Source organism: Falco naumanni, chromosome 6, assembly GCF_017639655.2.
Source record: "Falco naumanni isolate bFalNau1 chromosome 6, bFalNau1.pat, whole genome shotgun sequence".
Lineage (NCBI taxonomy): Eukaryota > Metazoa > Chordata > Aves > Falconiformes > Falconidae > Falco > Falco naumanni.
In genome coordinates this window covers 46,329,171-46,356,990 of record NC_054059.1, presented here as the reverse complement: position 1 = coordinate 46,356,990, position 27,820 = coordinate 46,329,171, and the positions used below count along the sequence as shown (strand labels likewise).

At 37.4% G+C, this 27,820-nt stretch overlaps 1 protein-coding gene across 14 annotated transcripts in view; it reads left to right on the top strand.

The window, feature by feature from the left end:
• SYNE1 (spectrin repeat containing nuclear envelope protein 1) overlaps nucleotides 1-27,820 on the top strand; it is a 330,006-nt gene that overhangs the window by 128,956 nt on the left and 173,230 nt on the right. For all 14 annotated transcript variants that reach the window (XM_040598155.1, XM_040598156.1, XM_040598152.1 and 11 more), the window contains 17 exons: nucleotides 304-457; nucleotides 748-1,376; nucleotides 2,071-2,250; nucleotides 4,546-4,696; nucleotides 6,333-6,491; nucleotides 7,247-7,429; nucleotides 9,309-9,410; nucleotides 11,143-11,346; nucleotides 12,312-12,519; nucleotides 13,249-13,361; nucleotides 14,032-14,237; nucleotides 15,305-15,460; nucleotides 16,696-16,987; nucleotides 17,686-17,858; nucleotides 19,941-20,250; nucleotides 22,566-22,730; nucleotides 23,971-24,327. In XM_040598155.1, coding sequence (XP_040454089.1) covers nucleotides 304-457; nucleotides 748-1,376; nucleotides 2,071-2,250; nucleotides 4,546-4,696; nucleotides 6,333-6,491; nucleotides 7,247-7,429; nucleotides 9,309-9,410; nucleotides 11,143-11,346; nucleotides 12,312-12,519; nucleotides 13,249-13,361; nucleotides 14,032-14,237; nucleotides 15,305-15,460; nucleotides 16,696-16,987; nucleotides 17,686-17,858; nucleotides 19,941-20,250; nucleotides 22,566-22,730; nucleotides 23,971-24,327 — 3,742 coding nt within the window. The remainder of the gene's footprint in view (nucleotides 1-303; nucleotides 458-747; nucleotides 1,377-2,070; nucleotides 2,251-4,545; nucleotides 4,697-6,332; nucleotides 6,492-7,246; nucleotides 7,430-9,308; nucleotides 9,411-11,142; nucleotides 11,347-12,311; nucleotides 12,520-13,248; nucleotides 13,362-14,031; nucleotides 14,238-15,304; nucleotides 15,461-16,695; nucleotides 16,988-17,685; nucleotides 17,859-19,940; nucleotides 20,251-22,565; nucleotides 22,731-23,970; nucleotides 24,328-27,820) is intronic.

Below are 27,820 nucleotides of genomic sequence, written 5' to 3'. Positions count from 1 at the left end.
ATTATTCTCTTTGCTGGGACTACCTCCGTGAAGTAGAACATACCTTGGTAGGTTGGGGCACTTCTAACAGTAGATATGAATAAAACAGTGGAAATAGAGCCAAACTGGTGCTTTCAAGTGTTATGTTATTCCCCAGTTAAGAAAACAACACAGCAGTCATCACATTTGTAACACGAATTAACATTTCTTCCTTACCTTCCACCTGGCATTGATTTTAATGCTGTCCAGTCAGCTGTGGTTTTGATTATGAGAACTGATTAATTTGCATCAAGTGCTTTCATATTTACATCTGACATCCTATAGGATCAACTTCCTTCAGTCTCTTGTTGCTGAGCATGGGCAGTTCGATGAGCTCCTGCTCAGGTTTTCAGACTGGATTAAGCAGTTTCTTGCTGAACTACAAGCCACTTCAGAAATAAACACAGCTGATCAACAACTAGCTGCATCTCACAATAAGGTAAACTTTTGGATGTAAATATTAAAGACAGAGAAATTCTACAGTGCATTCAGCTAATATTAATCTAAAACTGGCGCAAGGTCATTTATTTGTTTGAAAAACAATACACTGTTACAGTTACATACAAATTTCTATTATTTGTTCAGTTTAAAGCAAAACTGTAACAGCGAACTGTTCTTACTGAAAACCCCTCAGTAGTATTTGTTTTGCTCATAACTTTAGTACTAAAATGTTTTCTGAGCTTTTGACTGGAAGAAGAAACCCAGCCCTGTTTTCTTTCTTTCCCGTAGAACCACTCAACAGAAGTTCAAAGTAAGAAACAGCAGCTGCAAAGGCTGAAGGAACATGTAGATAAATTGTGTTCTTTCAGCTGCCCAGAGGACCAACAGACATTGCAGGCAAAGGCTGAGGATTGCTTTCAGATCTTCCAGGAAGCAAGTCAAATAACTAGCCAAAGACAAGAGGCTCTTGGTCAGCTGCGAGTATTCCTGGAGCTCCATAGTGCTGCATCAGGAGTGCTCCACCAGCTGAGGCAGACAGTAGAGAAAACAGGAAATATAGATAAAGCTAAGTCTGAATTACTGGCAAAGGAACTAAATGATGTTATTCAAAACCTTAACAAGCTGGAATCTGTTGCGATCAGTTTGGATGGTTCCCTTACCAAGGCCCAGTATCATCTAAAACACAGCATTTCTGGGCAGAGGACGTCCTGCAGGGCTGTGGTGGATAATCTGTGCTTGGAACTGGAGGCAGTTCAAAACCTTCTGGGAACCAAACAGAGTGAGGCAGAAGCTCTTGGAGCCTTGCGAAGATCTTTCATGGAACGCAGAGAACTGCTACTGAAGAGTATTGAAGACACTGAGGAAAAGGCTGACAAGGAGGGCCTGAAGGAGGCAACACTACAAGCCCTCCAGCAAAGGTAAAAACAGTATTAATCCTTGAGATTAGCACTTCTTCATTTGCTTGCAATCTCTACATTTTTTTATGATGCATTGGAGGCGTGTGTGAGTTTTCTGCCTGGGTATCTTATTTCTTCCCAGGCATATATGAGTTCATATGTGTACTTAATAAAACTTTGTAAGAGAGCTGTTTGGATGGAGGGAGAACATAAGCAGAACACTTAGCAAGTCCCACTGATCTTTTATATTGAAAGAATAGTCAATAAAATCTTTGTCTCAGAAATGTATTTTGTCCAAATGAATCCAAGATCCAAACAGCTATTAGAAATCCCATATAACATAACTATTTCTGCTCTTACAGAACTGAAGACTGCATGTGCTGAAGGAATTGAAAACATTTACTATAATAAAGTATTAATCTAAATAATTGAGTATATTTCGAAGTCACTGTTTGAGGTGAAGGTATATGCATGTCTGTATAATTGTATAGCTGTATATGTAGCAGAAAAATCACATTCTGAGGCCAGTTGTAGCAGAAAAAAATATCCAGAGAACACTGTTTTCTGAAGATATTGTAGGAAATGTTAGGAAAAGAGAACTTTATGCACAGTAACACTAACAGCAGCTGCTGTTCTTGCTTTCTCCTCTTTTCTGTTGAAAAAAAAAAAAAAAAGTGAAGAAAAGTAAATTTGAAACCTGCCTTTTAACTTGCAGATTGAGGATCTTTAACCAGTTAGATGAAGAATTGCATTCTCACCAGCATGAACTCCAGTGGCTCATGGACAAAGCAAAACAAATAGCCCAAAAAGATACCACACTTGCTCCTGAGATTGACAAAGAGATAAATCGCTTGGATTCTCTGTGGGAAGATACCAAGAAAGTTATACATGAAAAGTAAGTAGATCTTAGACTTAAGGTGAGAAAGGAGGGGGTCCTTTTAGTGTGGAAAAGAGACACAGTTATTTACACTTGACATCTTGTCATATTAATCCAAATAAAAAACAGGGCTGGTATGCTAAATACTGAGTAGAAGATAAAACACAGTATAAACCAGGATATTTGTACCAGCTGTAATTATTAATTAAGCCGCAAATCATACTATTAATGAAGCCACAGATAGGTCCTTAGGACAGTACTTAGAGCTATAGTGGGCTTTTAGTTGCATGTTATTGTTTACTCTCCTGAAAGGTAAGAAATCTCCATTGAGATTTCACTATGACTCCAACTAACACATACTGTCCTTCTAGCATTTTCCTTCTCTATTGGCTATGTGTTTCTGACAGCTCTACTTGGAGGTCCTAAATCATTCTTAGATTTAAGTCTTTCTGCCTGCCCAAGGGACCAGACTCATAGCAATCAGTAGTGTGTAATCAATGATATGAGTTTTGTGACCAGTTTTCTGTATCAGTGAAAGTGGATGGAGAAAGGAACTAAAGAAACTAAAGAAAATTTCAACCTACTCTTTTCTTTGTCTTAGCTGCTTCATCATCATCATTAAAGAAAACTTCAAATGTTCTTTTTTAAAATTGCATGGTAATATTAAGTGCTAGTTTCATTCAGTACTACATTGTCCTCAGTTTACATAAATTTTGTCAAAGTGCAGAAGCAAAACAGTTCTAACCCTGGCTAATATTTCAGTGGGCATATGCAATTTGGTGATCCCCATGTAATTGCTGGATTGGATTACTGGAATGATGATATTTATTTTTTTTTTTTTAATCATTTATGCTGAAAAGTGTTGGTTTTTTTTTTTCCTTTGTTTTATATACTGTACTGTTATTCTATTTTCTTGGTTGAAACTATACAGATATTTGTAAATATGCTGCCTCTTAACCAGATTTGTGTATTATTCCCCTCTTAAAAAGACATACAGCTATATGAATTGCATTTCTGGTGGTTTTTTTCCAGATGAATTCAGTCTGGTTTTCTAGTGTATTTTTAGGAGGTATATAAATCTCAACTAAGTGGAAGAGAAGAATAGCTTTGCTTACAAATGTTCATCACTCTGTTTTTCATCAGCAGTGCTGCTAATTTGCATTTCATGTTGTGTGTTGCTACAACACATTTTTCTTACCTCTAGAAGTCCTTGGTAATAGTAACCCAAGTAATTTCTGCATACATGTGCCAGAAGCTAGACAGTACCAGCCTGGTAGCAAAGAAAACGTAAAAGAGCTGTCTCTGCCTTATAGAGGCATTACTGAGGGTAAATGAGTTGTCCAGTTTTCACATACTGGGGTAGTTCTTCCCATCTTTATACCTAAAACTGAAAGATTCTCAGGTACCTCAGTATTCCTTTCTAACATAAAAATAATGTTAATTTTTGTTTAAATTGTTATTTTAATTATTTTGAACTTTTTTCTCTGTCATATAGACACAATTTTAGACCTCTCTGAACCTGATAATTTTGAAGAGCTCTGTGGAGCATTCAGAGAAGAGCATCTCCTAAAGCGATTACCTCTTTTTCTTGGCAATGACCTGTTTCCCAAATTCCTTTCATTGATATACACACTGTTCTGCAACTAATCATATCCAAAGTATTAGTCTTCCTTCTCCCTCTTCAGTATAAACACCAAAAAAGGATTGAATATGTTGGTTTTTTCTATTCATTGCCTGAGCAGAAATAGGCTTTTCTGAAGAGGAGGTGGAAATATATATTAGCCCTGTTCTTAGCAGCATGTTATCTGTTCTCAGTAGAATGACAGGTAAGTTGAATTTAATGCTTTAGACCCAAAAGCCTGTATCTGACAACTAGAGGACAAGATAGACTTACCTTGCCTTGCTTTAGTCTTTACTTCTGCTCCTTTGTACAAAACAAAAGTATTTTCCGTGTTAAAGAAACAAGTTTAAAAAAAATGAGCTGTGAGTGCCAGAATCATTACAGTGTGGTTTCCAGTCAGTAAGATGCTAACTTAGGAAGTGAGAAGCTTGAATTCCAGTTTCTTTCTTTTGCTGAAGTCAGTTGCTTTGATATCTGATATATATGATTCAGATAGCATCTCTTCAATAAGATGCTTTGTGATGTATGGACCCACAGTGATCTGTAAAACCTAAATACTAATATTTCCTTAGCCATCCAAAAAATGTTTAGCACTGCATCTTGGTTTTCCCATGGTGAATCGCTATGTTACATTCTCTTTCCTTCAGAAACATGACAGCAAATGGTGCTAACACAGCCTTTTCACATTACAGAAGGGAACACTCCTGCATTCTTATTGATCTAATGAAGGAATATCAGAGCTTGAAGTCAACAGTAATGAAAGTCATAGACAGTGCTGACAGTGCTTCTGTGATCAAATCCATTTGGAAGGATCATGAAGACATCAGGCGAACTTTATCAAAGGTAATTACATACAATTTCATTTGAGGGATTTAAATGATCTTTGAGATGGATTTTTCTGTTTGAAAGGTGCTCTTGGGCTATGTTTAAAGTTTCTTGAATTTACTGTCAATTCTTGTCACACTGACATTCAGGGTTTAAATTGCACTGATTCTGGTGAGGAAATAATATAGTCCTCAGAGCATCTTGGTGAGATCTGTTAATGTATATTTAATTGTTGCTATTTATAATTTTAACACCTAGAAATACGAAATGTTAATATACATGGAAAGTGTAAGTTATCTGCTCTTTAGGTAATGATAGTATATTCCTATCATTAGTATAAAAGGATGTTTCCCGTCAACATACTTCAATGTTTTCCCATATTGGGTAATATTTTAATAGATAAGTCAACAAAAGAAAACTAGTTGCACACATTTCTGATGTGTGCTATTCTTACATCTGTCTCTTTCCCTAAGATGACTTAATGCATGGGCTGCAATGTTGATACTGGCCTTTGAGCAGAGATAAGGAGTTTGGATCCCTGCATTCCATTCATTTCACTGAATCATATTTCTAAAATTCTAAATTTCGCTATCCGTTAGCCTGTCAGAAAAAAGAGTTCTGAGTTAAACTCTTTCCGTTCATTCGGAGAACAGTTTCATTTGGAAGCCTATTGAACTCTTCATTAAAAATTTGTCAGCTAGTTCTATATAAACCTCATTCTAAACTGTGCATATTTATGCCCTCTTTTTTAATAGACTTTTTAGCTAGAACTAAAAAATAGAACACAGCTTACCAGTCAAACAAAGAGATGCCTGTAACTTCCATATGATTTCTCTCCTTAATGTGAGCCTTGGGCTGTGGAGAATGCCCTGCTACAACAGTGACCATATCTAGGCCTAAAGGAGTTGAAGCAATAAATATTTAGCACAGCTCCTACCATAATAAAGTAGGCATGGCCACATGGCCATACTGCATCCAGATCAGTAACTTATCTCTAATGCTGATCTGTGATAATGGTTAAAGAAAAAAGGTAGAGATGCTTCCTGTGATCCTTTCTCAGTATGCTGTTACCTCTTCAGTGACAGTTTTTCAAAGATTTCCCTATGCCTAAAATTGCAAATTTAGTAGCCCTGAAGAATTTTGTCTTATTCCTTTCTGAACACATCTGTACTTTTGTTTTCCAAAGTATCTAGGAGTGACGGGATTTACAGTTCTAAATTTTGTTTGCAGCATCCTCTGTTTACCCTGCTGTAATTCCAGAACTGATTTTAGACACTAGTTTGTCAATGATGGGTTCTTACATTCAATTTTAGATATGTGGAATCTGAAGAATTGAAAGAATAATTAAAAAAAAAATTGCCATAAAACCTGAAGATAGCTGGTTACCAAGTAGGGGAAATTCAGAATGTATTAATCCTACCTGTGTGCTTTATTTATAAGAACAATCATACTATTTGATTATGCTAATGAAAAAAAAAACAAGTCAGTTACTCTGTATTTTGTGGCATGGTTAAATATTAGATGGTATGATAACGGAGAATTATCAAATACATAACATATACCACATGCCTAGGGATGGGTGTCTGGAGAACTGGATTTTTCTTTCTTTCTTTCTTCAAGGCTTTATTAAATAAGCAAATATTTATGTCCACAGCATGAAGCTGCAAAGAATGATCTGAGTGATAAACAAAAAGACCTGGATACTTTCACCAATAAAGGAAAACATTTGTTGGCAGAATTGAAAAGGGTGCATAACTGCGACTCCACTGCGGTAAAAACAGATATGAACTGTACGGTGGACAAATGGCTAGATGTAAGAATCTGGTGTTTATATGCAAATACAGTTTTTAAGTTGGCGAAGGTTACAGTATTAGTATTTCCTTAGGATCTTAGAGTGCAGTTGTTCAGTAAAGTTTTCTCTGAAATATATCACAAAGAGTTAATCGTAGGGATTTGGCATCCACTGTACACACAAAGTTGTGAAATCCATTTGACAGATTTAAACCGATGTCTTTTAACAATGTATGAATGTTAGGAGTATGAATTTGCTCAGTGCACACTTTCAAGTATAATCCAAGGATTGGTTTCTCACCTAATATATGCCAGAATTACTTTATTAAAGTCAATTGGACTAAATAAATTAGTCAGTAAATTGTATTAAGCTACAACATAAAAGATGCAAATATGTTGGGGAAGACAATATTATAGCAAAGAAACACGATATAAAAGCAAGTATTTTACATTTTCATATTTATAGAACTTTGGAAATTCCAACATTACATAAGAAAGATCAATGTAGCTAGTTTTAAATATAAGGTTTATTTGAACATAAACCTCTTTCCTAGTAAAAAAATATACACAATTTTAGAAGCAGTCACATACATTTTTTGTTCATTTTATGATCTGGGTAACTAAATTAGAATTCAGAACTTAGACCTAATACTAACAAAATTGTTTCACCTTGGCTTGCTAGCTATTTCTGATGCAGTTGTCTTACAATTGGCTGCAAAATAAAGAAATCTAAAAGTAATTTGTTAATGGTATTGGCACATTCTCCTCTCCTAAAAGGTGTCTGAAAGAATTGAAGACAACATTGACCGGCTGAATGTAAGTGTGTCTCTATGGGATGACATCCTGAGAACTGGAAATGAAATGGATGGATGGTGCAACAAGTGCATTTCTCAACTGAATGAAGGCATCAGCAACTTGAGTAACAGTCAGAGAATGCAGGTCCTCCTGAAAGACTTCCAGGTGCTTACCCATAAACCAGTGATAACAATGTCCTGGACTAAAATCTCAAGTGATATCAGGCACATAGATGAGGCTGTGCTGTTGTGGACCACTATGTCTCCTCTTCCAGCAGTGGTACCACTAACCCAATGGCTAGTTGAGAGCATTCCAGGCCTTTTTTGAAGCTGTTTGCTTTGGACAGAAACAAGAATGGCACGTCTCTTACTAAATCTAAACTCCGTATTTTGGCTCTAGCAGTAAATGACGATGTGTTCTTACAAGCACAGAAATTTAAAAAAGCATGGCATTGGACTGAACTCTGTTCCAGTAGAAACTGATGAAAATTTTAGTCAGCTTCAGCTGAAGTTAAGCAAATAATGAGTAGTTTCTAAAATCTCATCTAAGAAGGTAGGTGCTCCAGACCAAAAAAAAATATATAAATTAAAAAAAAAAAATGCTGGATTGGAGGGCAAATTTTGTCAGGTTGTAACAATTTCAGTAAGATGTCTTTCTTTTCTGTATAGTGTTAGAGTGTTTTAAAAATCTAGCGAGTGTTCAGAATGCATTGTGCTTCTATTGGCTTGAAATATACAGCCATATGGTTGAAAGATCAACCATAGAATTAGCCATGTTCTACTTCACTTGAAATAATGAGGTCCTTAAGAAGATGCACAGTAAGCATATACAAGTAGTATGATAGAACATTAGATGGTGCTAAATCAATACCTTGTTCAGGACAAACTTCACCTAATGTCTTTCAGATCAGTATAGCAATCAGACCACCTAAGTTCATCACTATTAAAACTTGTTTGGAGTAAGAGCCACCAGTACCCAAACCACAGGTGAACCCAATTTACAGGAGGGGCAGAATAGCAGAAGATGAGCACTGTGTGTACATTTACAGTCACAGAATGCGTAGTCCATAATACTGTTTTTACACTTTATTTTGCAAAGGTGAGAGGAGAGGCAGTTCACTGACAGAAGGGTCCTGCCCTTTCAGCAATCAGAAATAAGTAAGCATGGACAAAAATAATCAGTGTACTTTTTATATGGTCCATAGATAGCAGTGCTCCCTTCCTTGATCAGTCACCTAGTATTATATCCTCCCTAGCACAAAACAATCCCTGAGGATTCTTCTGGGGCCACCTGAACTTCTAACATTCAGGGCAGATGTTAAATGCAGCAATTTAATTCTGAAATTCACTGTCCAATCTTTTAATTGGAGTGATCTGTTTGAATCTTTTAGAAAAGCAAGTTTGGGTAATGGGATGCACACACAAATTACTTGCCTAAAACTTCAGAACTACAATTATACAAATTATTTTTTTCTCTTTCATTTTGCTATTATTTTTTTAATAATTAGGCTATTTCTTTATAATTTGGATCCATGTGACAACAATAAATACAAGGTCCAGATATGTCAGTTCATATATCGTAGCACTTTTAAATTCCCTTTTGAAGTTAAAATTTATTTCTGTGTCTAACTTTTTTCTGAGAGCTTGCTTCCTTGTAATAAAAACTAGAGAGCACGTGTATTATATTCTGCGTGCCATTAAGTGGAACCTAACAACCACAGTAGATTTTTCCAGTTGAATAAACAATGGCATTCCCATTTTATTCAGCCAGTTTTAAGAAACTAAAGCTGTTGGTGCATTTCAAATACTAAAAATGTGTGTGGTTATTTCACTGGAGTGGAAAAAAATCTCTGGACTGAGTCTAATAAAGGAATAGAGATGGGAGATTTTTAGAGAAAAAACGTAATAGAACAACAGTGTTTTGCCTCTGGTTGCTAAACTTTGTTTACATTTTCTTTCATTTTTGCAATTGATGGAGCATCATTCTGAAGGTCTAAAACCCCCTTGTAGTTTGATATGAAACTTTGACGACATCTCTTTTACAGTCTGAAGTCAAGGATAAAGAACTGAAGTTGGAGCAGCTTAGTTCCAAAATTTCAGATCTCAAAGAACTAACCCATAGTCAAGAACCTCCTGCAGATCTCCAGGTAAAATAAAGATATTGGTAATCCCAGGTTGTGCTCAAATAACTAAGAGATGACTCCTGAAATTCTCTCTCTCCTGTATTGCCTTTTTTTTTCAAGGTGACAGATGCAGTTACTATTTAGGTGTATCATAATGATTCTTTGTTCAAATTTCTTCAGTTAAATGATTTTTTTCTGAAAAAAAAAGTATGCCATAAAGTAATTGAACATTAGAGTTGTAACAGTATTTGTTTACTAAATTTAAATAAAGAGTTTATAAGGTAACTGATCATATATGAGACAGATGATATTCTCTACACTGCATAATGTTAAGCCACATCACATATGAGCGCATACACAGTTTGCCTCTTTGAAAGGATTATAATGCAGTAAAATACATTAATTTGCTTTATCAACCCAAAAGTATTCTTCATTTGATTGGAATTAGTATCCTGAACCAGCTGTTACAAGAGAGGGTTAATACACAAACACTGAAGGTGAGCTGTTGATTGGCTAAGTCCTTATTTTTTATGTTATAGAGCAGATGCAAAACCAAATTATGACTGTTTTGGATGTTTGTTTTCAAATGGAAATTGGTATGTGAGATTATTCACTTTCAGTGTAAGAAGTTTCAAAAGATAAGCTGAACTTTTGCAGTTTCCACAGGCAAGGAAATATCTCCATAGATATTTATTTCAAAATCATTTATCATATTTTAACAGAACTTAATATAACACTCAAGCCTTGTCCACATTTTATTGTGACAGTACACATAAGCCTAAATTACCAATCAGATAAGGGTCAAGGGTCCATAGTATAAAGAAATGCAAATTATGTGGAAGTGCTTATGTTCTCCTAAATTCTCTCCTTTACATGAGAGGTTCAGAAAATTCAAGTTTAAACATATGTTTCAGAATAAATATCTGTCCACTTACAGAGTGAAACAGAGCAAATTATTTTCTAGAATATTACTGTTAACCAACACACACATATTTCCAACTACTAAATATGATAAATACAATGAATAATTTAAAACATATCTACAATGAAATAATTGTAGTTGATATATAAATGCAAATTTGAAAATAAAACCTCACAAACTAAATATAAATCCCCAAATTATTTGCCAACATTTGAATGCTAAATAATTAAGTTCTAGTATGAGCAGCTCATATCCTAAGGACATAAACAAATCCTTAATAGAATTTTCAGTAATTGCTCATTTATAAATATTACCCTATTATGACTGATTTACTTTTTATTAGTAATATGTGCACAGCTAACATCTACTTTAATTTCACATATTGCTGTCTTTCAACATGTTAATGAGCAATATTGTTATTTTCATATTGTCTTCAATTTTAATGTGCCTTACACTGAGATACTTTAAGCCTTAGCAATCTTAAATCTCACTAGTTGATATTTCTTTTTATGTAGCTAGTTGTGATTAGGTCATGATCTGTATATACAGCAAATTAGTAAAGGAAAAAGATCAACTGTTGAATTTTTCAGAGGTGGGTAATAACCTCAACAGTTTGCAGTCTGGCTCTTTATAGATTAGTATCCCTTTGGATGACTGTATATCTAAATCCTGATTGGTTGACATTTTTAATTTATGTAAGGATCTTTAGTTACGAATGCAAAGAGAGCAAAATGATCACTGTATGTCACTTTCCTACCTTCTATTTTTTCAATGAACATTCACCATAATAAATGTTTTATTTAAATGCTTTAATACATAACATTTTGCTTTTAGTTTATAGAATCAGATTTGAGACAGAAGTTGGAACATGCCAAAGAAATGTCAGAGACAGCAAAAGAGATTCTGAAAGATTTCGGTACTCAGAAGATGCAGTTACAGAAGTTTATTGATCAAACAACAGACTTTTTAACAAAAGTGGAAGAGACGCTGTTAAGCTGTGCACGTAACCTGGATCCTGAAGCTCTAAATAAAGTGAAGGTCAGTGCTGAAGAAGATGAATATATTTTTTCTTATACAGTGATCTCTGGGGTTTTATCAGTTTTTGTTAAGCATTATACTTAATTTTCATTTGATAAAATGTATGTACCTCCTGCACTGCTACTAGAACATTAGCAAATAATACAGTTAGACTTTTTAAGAAGTTCCACCAATGAATAAAAGTTCTGATTTATTAACTTTAAACAAACCTTTCAGCAAATTAATAATATGGTCTTCGTTGTGACAAGAACCGCTCTTGTCACATTGAACTCTTTAGTCATTACTGCAGGATGTTTATAAGTCCCTTGACTCCCTTGCAATATAAGCTATGAACTTATAACTCATCACAGTAAAAGACCCTGGACTGAGCTCAATTTCAACACAAAGTTCTACCTCAGAAGTCCTCCTCAGTCCTCATGTATAGCAGTTGTTTGTCTCCATCCTAGAACAATCTTGATTACATACGATTATGGACATCATAACATAATAAACCACATGGAGATTGTTGCAGCTTGAGCACGTTAATGTTGATACAATAGCTAATCCAAATTTAATTTTCAGATAAATGTTGCTCTCTAGTCAAATGAAAACAGATGAAAACTCCCTTTCATTCACGAGTCCTACCAAATACAAATGTATTGCATCTCAGGTGTCCCTTCAGACGTTGCTGAAAATACTAAAATTGCTATTCAACATGCCTTGAAATTTATTTTTTTTTAATAAAGTAGTAAAACATGAGAAATAGAACTTTTCACATTTTTGTGTTGGCTTTTTAGTTTCAAGGATTCATCTTGCTTGGAAAATTCAGGAAATGTGATCCAGTAATTCTTCCCTTCATTGTGTCTAGGACTTGCAATAGATCATAGGAGGAAAGAGCATATGGGAGGAGCAGGAATGCTTGAGGAAAAGAGAGGCTCTTTCGGTTCTTTGTAAATGCCATATTTGTGTTGCAACTTCATTTTCAGGAAATACAAAAAGACCTTCAGCTTCAGCAGAGCAGCATTGAGTCTACCCGTGAGAACCTCAACAGCCTCTGTCGCAAATACCACTCGGTAGAACTGGAAAATCTTGGTGGCACTGTCACTTCATTAATAAATAAGTATGAAGCTGTGAATCTGCTCTGTTCCAGAACACAGGCCAGCATGCAAGAGTCCTTGGAAAAACATTTTCTCTGTGAGTCTTCAGGCTTGTTAATATGAGCTGTTAGTCTGCAGCCATGAATCATTCTGGAGTCTGCTGGAGTTTCCAGTGATGTCACTCACTTAGTATTACAACTTTATTTTTGTATGGAGCATTTCAAAAAGTCCTGTTACCAAATGTTCATTTGATAACTGCAACAAGACAAAGCATTTTACAAAAACAGAATTCAGCTTTAACCACGTAATATACGTGATAGACAAGCTCAACTCCATCTCTCTTCACTCTTAGTATACAACTCCATTGCATACAGACTTGGTGTATTTGCCATAAAGAGATGTATACAATCAAATGGAGATGTTTATAAAGTAAAAGTCTCAATCTGAAGTATTTCCTGTGCTCCCTGGGTAGTCAGTGGAGAGAAGTAAGGAATTTTTAATCTTAAATATTAAGATACTAATCTAGACATTATCTAATAATAATTTGGGACATATCATAGGCTGAAAAAGCCTGTCTTTTCCCAGTGCTTATAAAGGGGAGCTTAGTGCAACTGTTCAAATTTGGATGTTTACAGTGGAAACATCTAACTTCTGGGGAAATCAGTCTCAGTCCTCAAGGTCACTGAAGGCAATGAGACTTACCCTGTTAGCTTTTACACACTGTTTCTGAAGGATAAAAAAAATGTGGAGGACAGCTGTATAGTACTGTGGATAATGCTTCTTCTTAAAAACATATTTTTTTCTCTATACTTTTTTATCAAATAAGATTCTATGCAAGAATTCCAGGAATGGTTTTCTGGTGTGAAGGCTGCAGTAAAAGAATCATCTGACAGGTCTGGAGACAGCAAAGCCATAGAGGCAAAGCTACATGACTTGCAGGTATAGTGAACAAATTAAAAATTAAATAGTAATTAGCAATTTAGCTATAGGCAACCAATTATATCCCTAAAATAATTTGTAGATGCTTTCTTATTTACTGGTTTTGTTTCCAAAAAGTAATGTAAGAATGGTTTAAGACAGCAATATGTCCTGTACAGGAAATACAGTGGAAACTGTTCACTGTTCTGAGAGATCAGAATTTAATTTCTGAAAGGTTCATGTGTTCTTGTTTCTGTTTTTTAATCTTTTTTTCCTTTACCCCCTTCTTTCTTTTTCTATTCCTATTTTTTCTTATAATATTGCTTATTCAGTTTTTCAGGTTAACACTGATATGTCAAATCTTAACCGTGTAGACTTTTGATGGGACAGAACACAAATACCAGACACCTACTGCAAACAGCCCTAATTCCTGAAACGTGTAACAGCTTCAGGACATAACTAAACTATCCAGAGAAAGACAGGACTGCCTTGGGACCAAATGGGAAAACTGAGCTCTGTGAATTTTAGCACCACTTAATAAAATTTTATTTGAACTGTTTTCTAAGAATTTTTTCCATAGCCAGACATGGCTGTCATCTTGTTGGGGAAATCTGACCACTTCTAATAGAAATATTGCTTATCTTTAGTTATTAAATCTTGCATGTTCAAACTGTATTCTTTCGTTACACAGAGTGTGCTGGATTCTGTTAGTGAGGGACAGAACATGTTAGATGCTGCCTGCAAGGAAGGAGAAGGTTTGTATGCTTGCTTACCCAAACCAGCTGTGAGCCATATTCAGGAGCAAATAGCGAAATCTAAGCAGAACTTGCAGGGATTCCTCAACCAGTGTCTGAATGATAAGAAGGCCCTGGAAGCTTGTGCCTCACACCTGGGGAGGTGAGTAACACCAGTAGTCAAAAGCTATTGACTGCATGAAATTGTCCAGCTGCAGAAATACAGGGCACAATCTGAAATTATTTCCAGTTACTCTAGTCCTGTTTTCTTATTTCTTTGCAAATATTAAAGAGAAAATGAAGTTCTTTGCTGAAAACAAAGCAACAGGTCTTGCTCCAAGGGTATTGATTTGGTTAAACAATGAAAGATCAGGGTCTTATATGCGGAAGATCTGTGTAGCTCGTGCAATCCCAAATCAGCAGTTGGGATCTCAGTAATTTAAATGCAGTTTCCTGAAAGGAAAATGTGTGATGAATTTCCAAGTTCTGCCCTGGGCTTTGAAGATAGTACACTTTTTACACAGCATGCATCTGTCCTGTCCCATTCCAGATGGATGTATTTCTGAAGGAGTTAATAAGAAAACACTCTTAAATTATTACTTGGGGCTGGAATTTGGGGAGTTCCAAATATTTTTAGGTATAACTAGGTTCAAAACTGTGGCTAGTTAAAAGCAAAGTTAGTGTAGCATAAATGGGTAAAACAGCAAGATGAGATGTGTGCCTTCATGTAAGGAAAAAGTCTTCACACTTAGGGCCAGAACTTGTTTTGCTGGATTCTGAGTGCTCAGGATTCCAATTACATTCTGTTGGAGAGATTGAAAGCACAATGCTTCAGGTATTGTAAGTGTCAATACTGAGTAAAAGTCCATTTGAACCCATCTTTTAATCTTACACTAAATTATAAGAATTTAGAAAAAACTTTATTTTAGTTTGACTTTATTGAATCTAGTAATAAATAAAAGCACTGTCACTTTAAATTTTGGAGATGTCTTTTCTCACTGTTCATGTTCCCATGATTTTGCTGAACATTTTTAGAGAGCTGCTGAATATTTTTAGATTAGTAGTCACCGTGGAGTTATGTTTTGTGTACAACTCTTATTCTTGAAGCATGAAATTGATACCTACCTTTATTTTCCTGGTCTTGTGAATATTGAAAGAACCAACTTAACTTCTTACTAACTTGACTCCACCTGAGAAGTATTTTTAAGGGAGTATTTATCTGTTCTGTAGCTTTGAAGATCAGCACAAAAAACTTGGCCTGTGGCTACATGACATGGAAGAAAGAATAAGCACAGAAGCACTTGGAGAGAGCAAACAGCTTGTTCCTGAGAAGAAAAAGGAGGTGCAGAAAGTGGAAAATTTCCTGGAAGAGTTACTGAATTCAAGGTAGTATGAAATGCATTTCCTAAAATACTCTCACTTTTTTCTCTGCTAAAGCAACAGTGAAACTAAAGTGTTGGGGTAAAGTGTGTTTGTGAAAGATAGAAAAAGGTATTGTAACATATTTTGGGAAAAGAGGCTGAATCCAGATACTTCCAGTTTTGAGGGAACTGGAATTTGAAGCCAGGTCCAAAATTTGATGTTGATACATTTCTTATTAGGAAAAGTTTATCTTGCTTCATTAATAAATGGAAACTGAAAAATAATAATCATCATTTAAAAATATTAAAAATATTGCATGTAAAAGTAAATCTTTAAAATATTGCTTGTAAAAGCAATAGTAAAAATGAAACTTATCATTATATGCATTTTAAAATTTTCATACTTTCTGTCCTGCAACACTCAGAGCCAACCAGGTTGGAGAAAACCCCTTTCTCATATAGTTGGTGTTATAAAAGAGCTCAAATACCATCCACATTGCCTGTGGAATCTTTTCTAGAATTCAGACTTAGCCAATTGATGATGGAGTAATTGCTTTTTTTAGTACACAGTGGTTTTTCATGTTCTTTTTTTATTGTTAGGTTGGTGAAGATGAAACAGAAATAGTAATCAGTTTTTCATGCCTCACAGCATGCTAAGGGAACACCTAGTCACTGCCTAACCCCTTGGGACTGATGCAAGAGATTTTGGTTTGGTGTAAATTCCCTGTATTCACAGGGTATCAGGAAGGGTGATCCAGTAGAGATTTACTGAGTCTGCATAAACCCAGAGGTTTAATCCCCTTTACTGACCCTTGTACTGAACCCAGAGTCAGTGTCTAATCCTGGAGAAATGGCCTGACCTTTCCATCATACCTTCCTACCTGTGTCAAAGACTATGAACTTCTCTGAAGCTTTGGGAGGTACAAAAAGGTAGCAGTTCATATAGAACTGGAAAGTCTGACAGTGAAAAAGAAAATTAAGTTAGCTTTTAATTTAAATATGCAACACAAAGGTTTTGGTGTGATCATTTTGAATACCAAAATCTGCAAGAAATGGCTCTGTACACAAGTAAAGATATTAATCAATACACACTGCTTGTATTTCCTCTCAGTCTCTCCCAGATCATTTTTCTGTTAACTGTGAACTCTATCACTGGTGGAGCAGGTGATTATGTCAGCAGCCTTCATAACTTCTGATAGTTGCTATAACAATATCATATGCTTTCTGAAACTGCTTTTCAGTCTCATTATTTTCTTTCAGGGAATCTTTTGATAAGCTGTCTGAAATGGCACAGACTTTAAATGAAGAAGGCCATGGTGCAGGGAGGGAAGTGCGCCTGGCTTCTCAACATTTCACCAACTATCAAAACATGGTCAAAACTGTCAAGGAGAAGCTGCGAACATGTCAGCTTGCACTCCAAGAACATCTGACTTTGGAGGAGGCATTGCAGAGTATGTGGTCATGGGTGAAAGAGGTTCAAGATAAACTGGCATCATCAGAGAGCACTGTTGGTAGCAAAGCCACACTAGAGAGGCGACTGACACAAATTCAGGTAAAAAAGGATACAGCTAGAGGTTTTGTGTCAAGGTTAATACTGGGTGTGGGCCACATCTGTAGAAAATTAATATTTTCATATTTTATTCTTTCTATCATTATGGAGGAGAGGATTAGAATTGAAGGTGATCTTGACAAATTGGGAGGTGTGCTATGAAAAACAGGATGAAGTTTAATGGAGACAGGTGCCAGGTATTACATTTAATAGGGAATAACAAACTATGAATATGTGTGTTCAGGTCCAAAAAAGCTTTCTAATGGAGCCTTGGGATAATTGACACAGAGAGGCTGTGATATATCTGTCACAGGATGTCTTCAGGAACAGGTTGGAATAAACATCTACTGGGAAGGTCATCAGTGCAGGAGATCCCACCACGGGCTTTCCTGAGATTTTTTTGTAGCTATGCAGTGCTGTCTTTCTATGCAGTGCTTGACCTGCTTGTTATCTACTGCAATGTGAGCAATATTTCAGGATCACCAATGCAGTGAAAAACCTTTATGGCTGTGGGAAAAACTGCTGGATCACTTGCACATAGCAAGGGGCAGGCACTTACAAGAAAATGTGCCTAGGAATTCATACTGGGCATGGCTGTCAAGAATAAATGAGCTCAGAGAAGATGGTGTCCGCTATTGAAAGAATAACAGCTTTCACCTCAGCAGGTTACATTTGGTATTTTGCCTTATTTTGCCTCACAGGAGATCCTGTTACTCAAAGGTGATGGTGAAGTTAAGCTGAACATGGCCATTGGCAAGGGAGAACAAGCACTTAGAAGCAGCAATGAGGAAGGACAAAAGGTGATACAGGCTGAGCTACAGACGTTGAAGGATGTATGGAATGACATCATCAGCACCTCGGTGAACTGGCAAAGGTAAAACTCCCTGGAAAAACACAAGTCAGACCTTCCATCTTTGCTTACAAAGAGTGGTACCTTACAGGACATAGGAGTCCATTCATTCATTACTGGTATGTAAGGGGAAAGTTGCATCATCAGAGACAATCAAAATTACCTGAAAGAGCTACATCCTTCTGTAAAAAAGATTAGCTGACCCCATCAGATTAATTTTCCTATGAGATAGTACTTGACAGTAATTTAAAAATAAATAGAAATCACACAAATTCATACAGAGAAAAAGCTAGAAAGAGCTTCCTGAGTTATTGAACCTGTACTTGGGCAGGACCAAGAACATGTGACAGATACTTATCTACCTTTGCTATACAAAACTCTAGGAAGGTTTCTCAGTTCTGTCTTTCATTATGGTTTTTTTAATCAAAAAAAAAACCAAAAAGCAAACAAACAAGAAAATATCCCAATATCCACTCCAAATGATCTTTCTTGCATATTATATTGATTTCTTCTTGTCTTAACCTCAGTAGAAATGGAAAGGTTTTCTTATTGCCTGTGTGAGAGCATTTTACGAATTTGAAGGCTTCCATCATCTGTGTTTGAGAGAGACATTTTTTTGGTTTCTCAGTACTAATACTTTCTGAACCTCTTTTATCCTTGTTTCTTTTCAATAGATTGCAGACTGTCAATAGTTTGTCTACATTTTTCTTAACAAGATAATAACTGAAACTGGACTGGCCTTTTACTATATTTGAGACCATATTAATTCTGAATAGTGTATCAGCACTTTCTGTTTGCTTCATATAACATCCTTCTTAATCCACTCCAGAATAAGATTTTCCTTTCTTTCCAATAGTATCATATTGCTGAATTTTGTTTAAATTTAAAAAACTTCCTTATCCTCTGCTCTCTCCAAATCCTTTTCAACATTACTAAGCATAGGCAGTTATCTCTAATTTTATATTTGTATATCGACCTGATTTCTCCTTCCTAGGTAAAGCATTATTTTCATCATCAAATTCCATCTTTTTAAAATTTATTTTGAAGAACATCCGATATACATTTAAATCCTGTCATCCAAACTAGCTGCAGCCACTTCTTGGTTGTTTTCATTTGTGGGTTTTACAAGACCCCTCTGTTCCATCATCCCAGTCATTACTGGACAGAAATGGGCCCTTGGCAGACTTCTGCATGATCCTTCTTCCTTAGTTCTCCAATAAAAGCTAATTTCCCCTGCAACAGAAAACTCATAGGTCTGCATCAGAAAAGTCACAGATCTGTAATTTAGATAATCTGAGTACTAGGACATCGGGGTCCTAAATGTCAGCTGTCAATGGTGGGAGCCAAGCTGTGAGTAAATTGGAGTTTTTCAATTGAAAGTGGTGCCACTTTCTTACTTCAAAATTGTAATACAATTGTATGTAGAAAATTATAATGAACTGCCTTTAAGACTGCATTCTTATTTTCACCCAATTTTTGTCACAAAATATTATTTAGCTCAGGTTAGACCATTACATTTTTAATTAAATCCATACCACACTTATGTCTATCATAAAGTTCAGTGGAATGAGAATTACATTCCTCAACATAAATCCCAGAAAAATATGGTGGTCTGCTAGGAGGAGCAATATATAACAGAAGAGAATATTTCTTATAAATTGTAAATGGGACTATTTATAATTGATTTGTTCTTCCAAAATTCACCAGAATATCTCTTAATTGTCAATAATTTCATAGGCTGCTGTACATTTTATTGCTCCGATCATAAAGAACTCCAGTAACGCTCTATATTTTACTTTGCTGGACAGACATTGAAATGTGCTTTTCGTTATTCTGAGACAGACAGATAGCTCATGTAACCTGTTACAGGGAAGCAATTGTATCAGGTTATTACATGTAGTATCCCAAAACCACATAAGAATTATTCTAGAACAACTTGGATGTAAATTGCATAGAAAACTAAAGCAAGACTGAGGAAAAAGCACATTCTAAGCATGCTATATATGGCTACATATAATGTAAAAATTAAGGTATAAGCAGGCTCCTTTTTTTTTCAGACTATTCAAAAGTTCTCATCTGTACTGTGTATGTTTCTTTTAATGTAAGCTGCCTAGATTCTGTCATTAGCCAGTGGAATGAGTACCTGGAAAAGAAAAACCAGCTGGAGCAGTGGTTAGAGAAACTGGATCACAGAGTGGAACAGCCTTTAGAACCACAGATTGGTCTGAAGGAGAAGTTTGCTCAGCTGGACCACTTCCAGGCTATTGTTTCTGAAATCGAGGATCACTCTAGTGATTTACAGCAACTCATTGAAAAGGCTGTGGAACTGTATGAGAAAACAGAGGATGATTCTTTTGGAGAAACAGCTCAAGAACAACTAAAAATGCAGTTTAATGACATCACAACTGTAGCCAAGGTAAGATAAAGACAAGATCTCCATTTCAAGTAAATGAAATGTTTGATGTCTGTATATATAGCTACAGTTTTGATTTTTGTAATTTTTTAGTAACTAAAGGATCGACTGTATTTGAATAATCTTGCCTTTTGTTATGGTTGGGTGTAATAAAAAAGTTGGATATAGTTTATTAAAATTCACTGGAATGCAAAAAAAGGTCTTGGGAATTGAAACTGGTATGGATATGAGTTTTTAAAACTGAAGGACATATATTTTATTCCTAATACCATATATACAATGGTATTTCTGCCATTCTTCCAGGTTTATTTTCATCTAATTCTTTTTCATTCATTCCTAGCACTTCTTTTTTACCTAGAAAAGTAAGAATGAAATGTCTGCCTGAGCAGAAAACATTATCAGAAAGAGAATCCTATTTTCAGAAAGATACATGCCCGTATTTTGTGTTGTTTCAAGCCACCAAGCACTGCACATGCCATATGAGTTTTCTGTTTGGTTTCTAGGGAAACATACAGGAGCTCACTGAGCCTTTCTGCCAACCAGATCATGACAGTGACACTAGCTCTGTGTTACAATCTTCTCAGCTAATGGGAAGGTTTGCATCAAGAAAAGGCCCCATAATTAGAGCTAATGCAAGATTGAAGTAAACACTGTATATAAATTCAGTAATCTGATAGAAGTGTGATTCAGGTTTTCAAGTGTTGAGAATAGTGCTGATTGCCTGTAGGTAGTTCATCTGTAGTCTGTAATAAAAAAAAAAAAAAAAAAAAAAAAAAAAGTAGGAAAATAAAGGATTAGTGGAAGATCTAACAAATTATATGTTGAGAAAAATGTTAAACCTAGGGCATATGAATTCTGTAATTATCATCTATTCAAACACTTTTTTCTTTTTGTGATGAACTTTTGCTCTCTCTGTTTTTTTTTTACTGGAAATAGTGTGAATCTGGTTTCTAGAGATTCAGCACTGTTTCATCCTTGTGTAACTCTGCTCCCTTCAGTGGAGCTAAACCTGGAGCAATACAAAGATTACTGACTCACTCAGTACAATGCTTTTAAACTTGCGTGAAAAGAATGTAAGTCAGCATGGCAGTGTTCTCCTAAAATCAGCATGCATCGATAAATGTAATTTCTTAAGCAAGACAGACAGCTTTGCAGTCATTCCCTGGGGAGAGAACAGCAGTGACTGCCACTGACAGAAGCCATTGCCACCAGAAAAGACCAACTGAAGTTGCACTTTGCCTATATGCTCTCTCTGTGCTGGTGCTATATTTTGGTGTAAGCAACATGAAACTGAGGTGCTAGTGGTCTAGTTGGTCTGACACATTCTGAGAAATTATGATGATCATTTTCAGAGAGAACAGTAGGGCTTATTAATCTAACTTAATTTTTAAAACCATTAGTTGAATGTTGAGTTATTATAAGTTAAAAATAGCTGGAGTTTGATTTATAAGTGGATAAGTTTGAAACTGGTTTAAAGACATTTAGGACTAGATTAGAGTACCTACACAGGAGTAAAAAGCTGTTTGATTAGCTGAGTTCACTTTTGGTTAGTTTTGATAAACATTTCTGAGTGTTAGCTCACAAGAATGTAATAATAAATCTATTTGGTCAGATCAAAGGCAAATCTAGATCAGTACATTGTTTCACCTTTTCATAGCAAGGTAAACTGGCCCCACTTTAAGCTTACGTTAAAAATCTAAGATGGAGCCAGGAAGCTGTTACATGCCTGTGTCAGGGAAAGCATCCTCCAGGGCTGCAAGGCGGGTAGCTGGGGGCAATGACCACTTCTGATCTGATTATTAAAATGGGACTCGGCACCATAAGAACATTCTGCACTTTAGAACAGCGAAGTGCTCCTTTGTGGGTTTCATACAGGGCATCTCTGTGACTCTGCTTAGCATTTACGGAGACTTGGTGCTTCTAACTTTCTGACAGCATGCTGCTCCCTGGGAGGACTCATGGGTTATCTGCAAGACCCTCTCCAGAGTGTATCAGGAAAAGCATGCCAGAGTTGTATAGCTGCAGCTTTGATACCTATTAAAGGATACATTTTATGTTAAAGGATGTGTTAAAAGTATATTTTTGCATACACTTTCAGAAGGCTTCTTCATCTTCTGCTCCAGCAGAATATGCCTGTCCAGACCAACCTGAACCAAATCTTGTGCAGTGTAGCACTGTGTTCTGCTGCTATAAGCTGTGCTCTGTTCTGACCGTGGAGTCAGACCAGCACTCTGTACCTGCATGCTTACAGCCAGGACAGTATGTATTTAAGCACTTTAATGGTCTTTTTTTTCTTTTTTCCCCCATCTGAATGACAGGAGAAAATGAGGAAAGTGGAAGATATTGTGAAGGATCATTTGCTGTACCTTGATGCCGTGCATGAATTCACAGACTGGCTCCATTATGCCAAGGAAGAGCTGCACCGCTGGTCAGATGCATCTGGAGATACATCAACCATACAGAAAAAGCTGGCCAAACTCAATGTAAGATAACTTAACTTTCATGATTTCATCTGCAATTCAGACCCTGTCCTCTAACATAGGCCAGAGCCAAAAAGCTGTGGGATCTTGTTCTTTGTGTATTTGAAATGGTGATTCAGTGAGCTGAAAGCAAGCTTTCTAAGCTGTTTTGTTTTCGCCTCCCTTCCCATACTAAACTCATGGAGTAAATGCACAGTCAGACCTGAGTTAGCCACAGCACACACGGAAACAATTTGCAAGAGCGGAAGCCCAGTGGCATCACAGAAGGATGTGGCTTAGCTGATTAATGAATACTGCTCTGTCCTCATCCCCGAATATGCTTTCTCCATTTGTCTGAGTCAAAGTCAGAAATAGCCCTTCCTGATTTGCATGAAATGGAGATGCATAAAGAAGTGCAAAGATTGTTCTCCCCAAACTCGGTGGAATGTATGGGCTGCCTCCCTGTGTATACTCTCCCTACCCTGGCATCCGTTCCTGGCATGTGGGTGTCCAAGCAAGTTACATATTCCTGAGTGCAACATTAAAGCAGACTGCGTATTTTTTTGCTGGTGCCTGATGTTTACATTCGGATACCCACGCTAGCAGCATTTTACTCTGCTCCTAAACATGAGTGTGGGACAGTGAACAGCCTACTAGATGAAGGTTCAGGATACTAGAGATCAAAGTACAGATTTGTTGGATAGTTTTTCAGTCTCCTTTGTGCTCAGCCTCCCCGTGTATAAAATGGGAAAGGGAGGAGATAGTTTCTAGCATGTAAGACTAACGAGGATAACTAACATTACTCTGGCATGCAGTGTTTTTTGGGTGATACTTAAATTCTCCTGCTTCTGAAGCTGAAAACTCCCAAAGTTCCCCTGCAGCATGTGAGACTAAAATAGGGCACTACAGAAAGAATTCGCTTAAGGAAAAAAAAAATAAAAGAAAAAGAAAAAGAGAAAGACATGTGCAACCAATTACGGCCCATCGCAGATCACGGGTAGGCTGTATAACGCTTTTCCCGAGCGGCACAGTTGTGTTTTAAGAACTGCTGTGAGCAGCTCCGTCCCAGCGTTATGTCAAAGCAGAGTTACAGTTTCCGCCTCTTAACCTAAACAGCATTTTCGGCGTCCAGAAGCTGTCGCGCCCCTGGGCCCGGGCCACCGGCCGGGCGCCGTTCGGTCCGCGCGGGGATTCGCGTCCCCCCCGCCCGGCGCGGAGGCTGCGCGCTGCCCGCCCGCCTCACCCCGGCCATGTCGCCCTGCAGGAGCTGCTGGAGTCCCGCCAGAGCGGCGCGGGCCGCCTGGGCCGAGTGGAGTCGCTGGCTGCCGCCGCCCGGCGCGGCACGACGGCCGGCGGGTGCCAGCTGCTGGCGGCCGAGATGCAGGCGCTGCGGTCGGACTGGGAGCAGTGGGAGGAGAGCGCCGTGCGGAGCCAGCGCAGCCTGCGGGACGTGCTGAGCCGGATGGCCCTGTCGGAGCAGGAGTTCGCGGCGCAGGTCGCGCAGCTGGAGGCGGCGGCGCAGCGGTTCGGGGCGCTGCTGGCCGCCTGGGCGCAGAGCCTGGCCCCCCCCGACGGCCGGCACACCGACGCCGAGGTGGCGGAAAGCTGGCGCAAGGAGAAAGTAAGGCCACTTCTCTTTTCCTAGCAGCTTTTCGGTTGGAAAGGCACGGTTCCTGTGGGCAGACAGCTTCTGCCAAGCGAGACTATCGAGTAGAAAATAATAAAACGTAGTTGTGAAAAATACCAAGTCCCAACTTTCCAAATTTGTTTTGTAACCGTAATCCTGGCGAGCAGCGTTTACACAAGACGTTGCTCTCCTTGGCCTCAGCTGTACAGGGCTTAGCAGATGCTGCCCAGATCTTAGCTTGCCTCTGGGGAGGTGGGGGAGCTAGAACTCCAGCTCGGAACTGCTCCTCCAAGTTGCTTAGTGTTTCGAGGCAGAGTAGCGCTTGATCAGGGAAATGTGAAACATGTCCTAAAAGCCGAGTAGCAGCTGGAGCCATTTCTTGTAACTTGTCAGGACCATTGTGAGCTTCTGCTTTCCATTGCTTGAAATATCGTTCACATTATGGACATTGAGATCTTGTCCAATATTTAAGGAAGCTATACTAGAAACCAGTATGCTTACTAATGACTGCTATGGAGTGCAGTGGAATTTGGAGAAGTAGGTTGTTCCTGTTCCTGATGATCTTCAGCAAAAAAATTCCACATGTACGTATGACACATATTATATATAAATATATATATATCACAACAATTGAGATAGATATCTGTATGTTTCTCGACTACTGTGAATCACAGATGTTGAGAAAAGATACCAAGTATTCACTTTCCAGGGTTGTGTTGCAATAAAGCAGCTTCAGTAAAGGAAGAGAAGGGGGCCTGCTTTCTGGCCCCTTGCCTGAAGAAATATACAAAATACCCCAGAACACCTTCTCTTTGAACTGAGGTAGTGAATCTCCTTCTCCAGTATCTGTGCCAAGTTATTTCTGTGGCTTCCCTTTTCACAGAATTTCCTGATACGGATTTATGAAGCCTGCTTGCTTCAGTGCCAGTATGTGTCTGCAGGAGTAACAAAGCTGACGTTACGCTGGAGCAAATAATGCCACAAATATGCAAAGGCTTCCATGTTTATAAGTTTTTTTAAAAGGAAAGGAACAGACTTGTCACCAGCATGTAGCAACCAGACGTGTTTTATTCTATAAATGGAGAAGTACTAAATTCAAGGATATTGTTTTTATTAGTAGCATATATACTGTGTATTTACTGGAGCTCAATGTAACAACACTTTATTTAGATTAGACAATTGTAAACTTTGGCTAATGAGGAGAATAGAGAGGAATCTCAAGACTTACTATGCACAGCCCTACTATGTAATTTTATTTATAGTAGAGGAAATGTGACAGTAATCCTTCCATTTCTGGACCCCAGGGATAGATCCTATTGTGAATGTAAAATAGCACTGCAGCTTGCCATTTCCATTGTCTCACAGTGATTCTGTTGCCATGTAAGCCAAGGCCATGAACTAAAAATGCATTTCCTAATTCTCAGAATTAGCAAGCTCATTCTGCTATTGTGTTATACTCAAGCTCTGTTCCTTTAGGTATGTGCAGCAGATTTCACACTTGGAATTCAACAAATTCTTCTGGTTATTTTGGTAATTGTCAGACTCAAAATGAAGTCCAAGTGTCTGCAGCAGTGCTATCAGTGTTTCTGTATGGAAAATTGCCGTAGTTAGATGCACCCTGTACGGCAAGTTAGTGTGCCTGTTTGTTAATAGGTTTGTGACTAAAGCCGTATGTCATCAGAATGATCTTATTATTAGTTATTAGTAGTTATTGGAAGGGAAAGATTTCATTGCAAACGGGCAATTGTAACTATGTGCTACTTTTAGGACATTTTCTTTTTTTTAAAAAGGCTGTTATTATTTCATTATGTTGATTCTTGCCCTACACAATTTGTGACATCCTGTGTTTAAGTAACAGCCAGTGTTGTTCTAGTGCTTTAAAAAAATATAATCCTGTGTGTAGTTTAACGTAAAGTAAGATAAACAAAAAGTAGTTAGATAACATTTTTTCTAAACATCATTGTGATTACATAATTACTTAATTCAAACACTACTTTATGTGGCATTGAAACAAACTGCAGTGTGACTGTTTCGAGTATCACAGAATCACAGCATGGTCAGGGTTGGAAGGGGTCTCTGGAGATCATGTAGGCCAACCCCCTGCTAAAGCAAGTTCTCCTACAGCAAGTTGCACAGGATTGCATCCAGGTGGGTTTTAAATGTCTCCAGAGAAGGAGACTCCACAGCGTCCTCTGTTACCCTCAGAGTATCTTTTAATTATGGTTGAACAGAGTTCTGATGTATGAGTGACTCAAAGCAGATAAAATCCCTAACATGACCATGAATAATGTAAATCAGAGGAGTCCTGAAAATCTGCCATAGTAAAATATATTTCCATACTCACAAGAACACGTGAAATTTTATACACATAATACATCTGTAATATCTCTAGATTTAATTTTGCAGGGCTTCCCTGTGATCGATGAATGCAAACAGATTTCAGTAATGCTAATATAATCAAGCTGTGATTATGGTCTAAACCACCGTTATTCACAGCCAATACATGCTTGTAATTTTATTTTTCCCAGAATGGATTGTTGTGGGTTTTTTCCTGGCAGTTCAGATACTACCAAGAAGCAATCTCTCTCTCCCCGCCCCTCCCCGTCCCACCCCCCCAGCTCAAAAGTGCATGACATAGATCTTAAAAAATTAATTTTATGGTTCTGCAGACTTTTTCAGGAAAAAGGATATGAAGCAAGTGCAAAGTTGCTTGTGAGCAGCAGATACATGAGCTGAATCCCTGGCATCTGTCCCTTTGCTGTCCTTACCAAGGCTGTTGATCAACTTGCTAGACCCTTGCTAGTATTTATTTTTACTTTTGATTTACACAAAGAGATATCTGTTTATTTCAGAGTTAATTAATACTTTACAGTGAAAAATCTCCTCAGTGAGCATCTTTATCTCTGTAGATTGTGATATTTTGAAAACCTTCTGCATATATTTTTGTGTGTATCATTTTTATCTTTCCTGAATGTTCAATTTTGTTATTGCAAGCTAATTACTATGTATGTTTTCAGTCATCCTTTTTTTATATATTCAGAAACGTGATGTGGAGACCCCCTTGCCCACTTCTATGTTCTTGTTCAAATCTATCGTCACTTTCATAAGATCTCTCTCTTAAGTTTATATTGTAAATTTCTTCCCAGTTGGCACTTAGATTTAGCCAGACTAATCTATACCTGCCAAAGACTCTGGCTCGCCTGTGTTGTAGAACCTCTGCTGTGGTGAGTGTAACGAGCTGGAAGATTCTTTTCTCCCTGGTATTTTAACGGAATGTCTGAAGAATTTATTTTCTAGTCAACGCCAGGTCTGCACTACTTCTTATGCTGGAGTAGCTGGTGGGGTTCTGTAGTGGAGATGCTGTGGACGTCAGCAAGGACTGTTTTTGTTGGAGTGGTTATCACACCTCTCCCAGTGACATAAGCTAGGACAACAAAAGCTTTTTTTTTTTTTTTTCTTCTTTTTTGGCTTATCTGTCTCCAAAGCA